The sequence below is a fragment of the Neofelis nebulosa genome, chromosome Y (assembly GCF_028018385.1).
Source record: "Neofelis nebulosa isolate mNeoNeb1 chromosome Y, mNeoNeb1.pri, whole genome shotgun sequence".
NCBI classification, from domain to species: Eukaryota; Metazoa; Chordata; class Mammalia; order Carnivora; family Felidae; genus Neofelis; species Neofelis nebulosa.
The window spans coordinates 5382082-5385315 of record NC_080801.1 but is presented as its reverse complement, the minus strand read 5'-3'; the positions used below and the strand labels follow the sequence as shown (position 1 = coordinate 5385315).

Here is a 3234-nt window from a genome sequence, read left to right as displayed (position 1 = left end):
GATCCCCCTTGCTTTCTCACCCAGGGATTCATTTCCAGCCCCCAATGGCCTTGGACCAGTTCTAAGAATGGCTGTGAGGTTGCGCGAGGACATGGCGTGGTGGGGCACATGGAAGGAAGTGCAAGATTCTCACCACAGTGGCGTCTGGGGACACGTCAGCTCCTGACCCAAAGACTGGCAGGCAAATCCAGACTGAAGGAGCAGGGGGAAGTCCGGGAGAGGGCGGACATCCACGGGGAGCATTTGTGGTGGAGAAGCATTGCTCGTCCTGAGTTGCTCTCCAAAGCCCCAGCCCACAGCACAACTGCATTTGGTTTGCAGGCTTCGACCCTCTGTGTGTTTGCAGCTGAGTCTGTGCAGGTCCCCTGTCATCCTCCCACCCTCTCCCCATGCTACCTGTGTCCCTGTCTCGGCGGACCTCCATTTCCAAGCCAATGTCTGGCCCACGTTCCCTTGCCCATACAACACACAGGTCAACACACCGCATACTGGGGTTCTCACCGACACGTGCGCACGTCAGATCACTGTCTTCTGGTCCCTTCCTCCCTCAGGTAGTACTGCAGGGGATTGGGCCACAGGTCCTCGATGATGATCTGGAAGGGGACACAGGCCGCACCACATTGGGCATAGCCCATTCTCCTCTCTGGCCGGGGGCCACCCACATTCCCACTGCTGACGAAGGCCTCAGGGGCCCCACCTCGGCAATCCTGTTCGCCCCTGGGCAGCTGTGCTCACACAGCCAGTTGAACAAGTTAAGGCTGGTGGGGTCATGCCTGCGACTGGGAGCTCCACGTTCATAATCCCAGAACCACTGGACTGGAGTGGAATGCGATGCCCTGTAGCCTGCAGGAAGAGAGGATTTGAGGAGCAACCTGATGGCCTCCTCCCCACCCACCTCCCCCTCCCCGTCGCCCTCCCGCATGCCCCTGATTCATGCTCCTCACCCCCTGCCCCGCACCATCATGGGACCCACACCCTACCAGCAAAGCTAAGCTGATACTCCTTAATGATCACTGGGTTCCGGAAGTACGGGTTGGCCCCAAAGAAAAACATCACTCTGCAGCGGTACTTGGGATGGCCCACTTCTTCCACCTGCCGTGAGCAATGGGACAGGAGGGGGCAAGTGTCCTCCCTCGGGCTCCCGAGCTACTTGCCTGGCTGTGAGGGTGAGCACCTTTGCCTCACCCTCTCCCGCCCAAATCCCACACCCGACGGGACGGCCCCCAGCCACAGCCTCCCCGGTCTGACCTCCAAGTCGACCACGTAGCTGAGCACGTCTTTGTCCTGGGCACCCATCATGGCCGACAACTGGGGGTGATTCAGAATCTGTGCTGTGTCAAGGAGCTGTGCCTTCAGATGCTGTGGAAACAGACACACACCCCCTCCAAACCTCCCAGGCTAAGAGCAAAGGACGGGATCATGGCATTTGCAGAAACACCAGGAAACACTAGTCCCCACACTCCTCAGCCTCTGCAAATGCATCAGACCCCATCGACACTGGGCAGTCCGTTGGCTTCCTGTACCTCCCACGCTGTCTGCACACAGCAGGGAGAGACTCCACTGCCTGCACTCCTCACAGTTCCTTCCTATATCTGACCTGTGTGGGCTGCCAGCAGCCCATCATAGCTTGGGATGTCGGCCTGTGCACTGACCCCTCCTCACTGCTGGGTTTCTTGGCATATTCCCGTGAAGACCTAGGTTGTCACCAGCCTTCTGAGTGCAGATGGAAGAACATGGCTTACAGGAACCCGACTGCCCACTTACGATGCAAGCGGAGGGTGTGGGAGGGAGAAAGAGATCAAGAAGCACGGACGAGGAGGGCCGAGGAGGGAAAAGAAATAGACACAGTGACACAGCCAGTCCGGAGAGAAAGACATGGGTGGGACCCAGCCGGAGCCTGAGGACAGAGAGGGAAGCAGCGGTGGACATACCAGGAGAGAATCCTGTGTGTGTGTGTGTGTGTGTGTGTGTGTGTGTGTGTGTGTGTGTATGTCAGGGTCTGTGCAGGCAGCTTGTACCCCGTTCGGAGTGGGTCTGAGTCGTCCTACTGTCTGGCAAAGGGGCGTGGCGTGCTTCCACTAAAGGCCATGAGTGTGTGTCTGAAAAGCTCTCCTTTGACGGAACTGCTAAGAAACCGTGCACAGCCTGTGAATGTGAAGGTGGGTGTGCGGCCTGTGTAACTCTCCCATTTTGCAGCGAAATATTTCCTTGCTTTATCTGCTCTGAGTGAAGGCTGCTTTGTGCTACCCTAGCTCTGGTAGCATGGGGACACATGACTCGCGTCCGCAAATAATGTTTGAGAGCAGCCTGCAGGCCAATGTTGGCGGAGACCAAGAGGAAGCAGCTCCAAGTCCCCGGTCCCCCCGTGCCCAACAACCGCCCCTGTGCAAGGCCTTACACTGGATCCCAGACCACACCAACCCAGGGCCAGGGACCATTCCCCAGCTCTCCTCCCTCGGGGCCATCGCCCTGAGGCACCCTGCTCTCAGTGCCCAGCCCTCCTGCACAACAGCCCCCGCCATCACCCACCAGCACAAGGAAGGATACCGCCTGGGCCCAGAAGCCAGGGATGTGCTTGATGACGGCCCTTCTGTGATCCAGGTGAGAAATCCGCCTCCGAAGAATCCTGCGCTTCAGCCGCCGTAAGGCCCTGGAATCCTGGGCATTCCCAGCGCTGATCTCCAGCTGAAGACGCTCCAGCACTGCCAGTGGGTCCTGGGCTGAGGCAGGACGCAGCGCTGGCTCTCGCTGCTGCAGCTCCTGTGAGAGCGGGGGCCCCTCCTCCGCCTCTGCATCTGCCTCGCGCTTCTCCTCTTGCTCCTGAATCTCCTCCTGCTGCTGTCTCTCAACTTCCACCTCCTCCTCCTCGTGCATGTCCTCTGCTTCTGGCTTGGCTTCCTCAGAATTCTCCTCTCCAGCCACCTCTTCCTCGGTCGCCCCCCCGCCGTCCTCTTCCTCCTCCCCGATCACCACCTCAGCCGCCACCATTCCGTCATCCAATATCAGCACCAATTCCTCCGCTGGGCTTGCCACCTGTATCTCACACCCGGCCTGGGCTTCCTGCACACGATGGGCGCTTGCCGCCCCTGAACCTGGGGACTGCGGCCAACCCACGCCCTCCAGCGCCCCTGCACTCCCGCGGGTCCGGGACTCTCGACCTTTCTCATCCGGGACGATCAGGGTCCAGGGTCGACGGGAATCGCTGCTTTTTCCGGACCGCGACACGCTGGCCAT

General features: G+C 59.7%; 1 protein-coding gene across 1 annotated transcript; it reads right to left on the bottom strand.

The window, feature by feature from the left end:
- Positions 1-507: 507 nt before the first annotated feature.
- Positions 508-3234, bottom strand: LOC131503433 (testis-specific Y-encoded protein 1-like). The gene is made up of 5 exons (XM_058714904.1): positions 2548-3234; positions 1249-1326; positions 981-1092; positions 698-843; positions 508-593 (listed from the first exon to the last, which is right to left on the bottom strand). Exons 1-5 carry the CDS (start codon positions 3232-3234, stop codon positions 522-524), a joined length of 1095 nt encoding a protein of 364 aa, XP_058570887.1. The 3' UTR covers positions 508-521.

Bases quoted from the DNA above. Each gene is read 5' to 3' on its own strand.
- LOC131503433 (XM_058714904.1), bottom strand. From the start codon at position 3,234: ATGGCCAGCGTGTCGCGGTCCGGAAAAAGCAGCGATTCCCGTCGACCC. The intron at 1,327-2,547 runs GTATCCTTCCTT...GACACAGCACAG, and splicing joins CTGGCTTCTGGGCCCAGGCG to ATTCTGAATCACCCCCAGTT. The intron at 1,093-1,248 runs GTCAGACCGGGG...TGCTCACGGCAG, and splicing joins GCTACGTGGTCGACTTGGAG to GTGGAAGAAGTGGGCCATCC.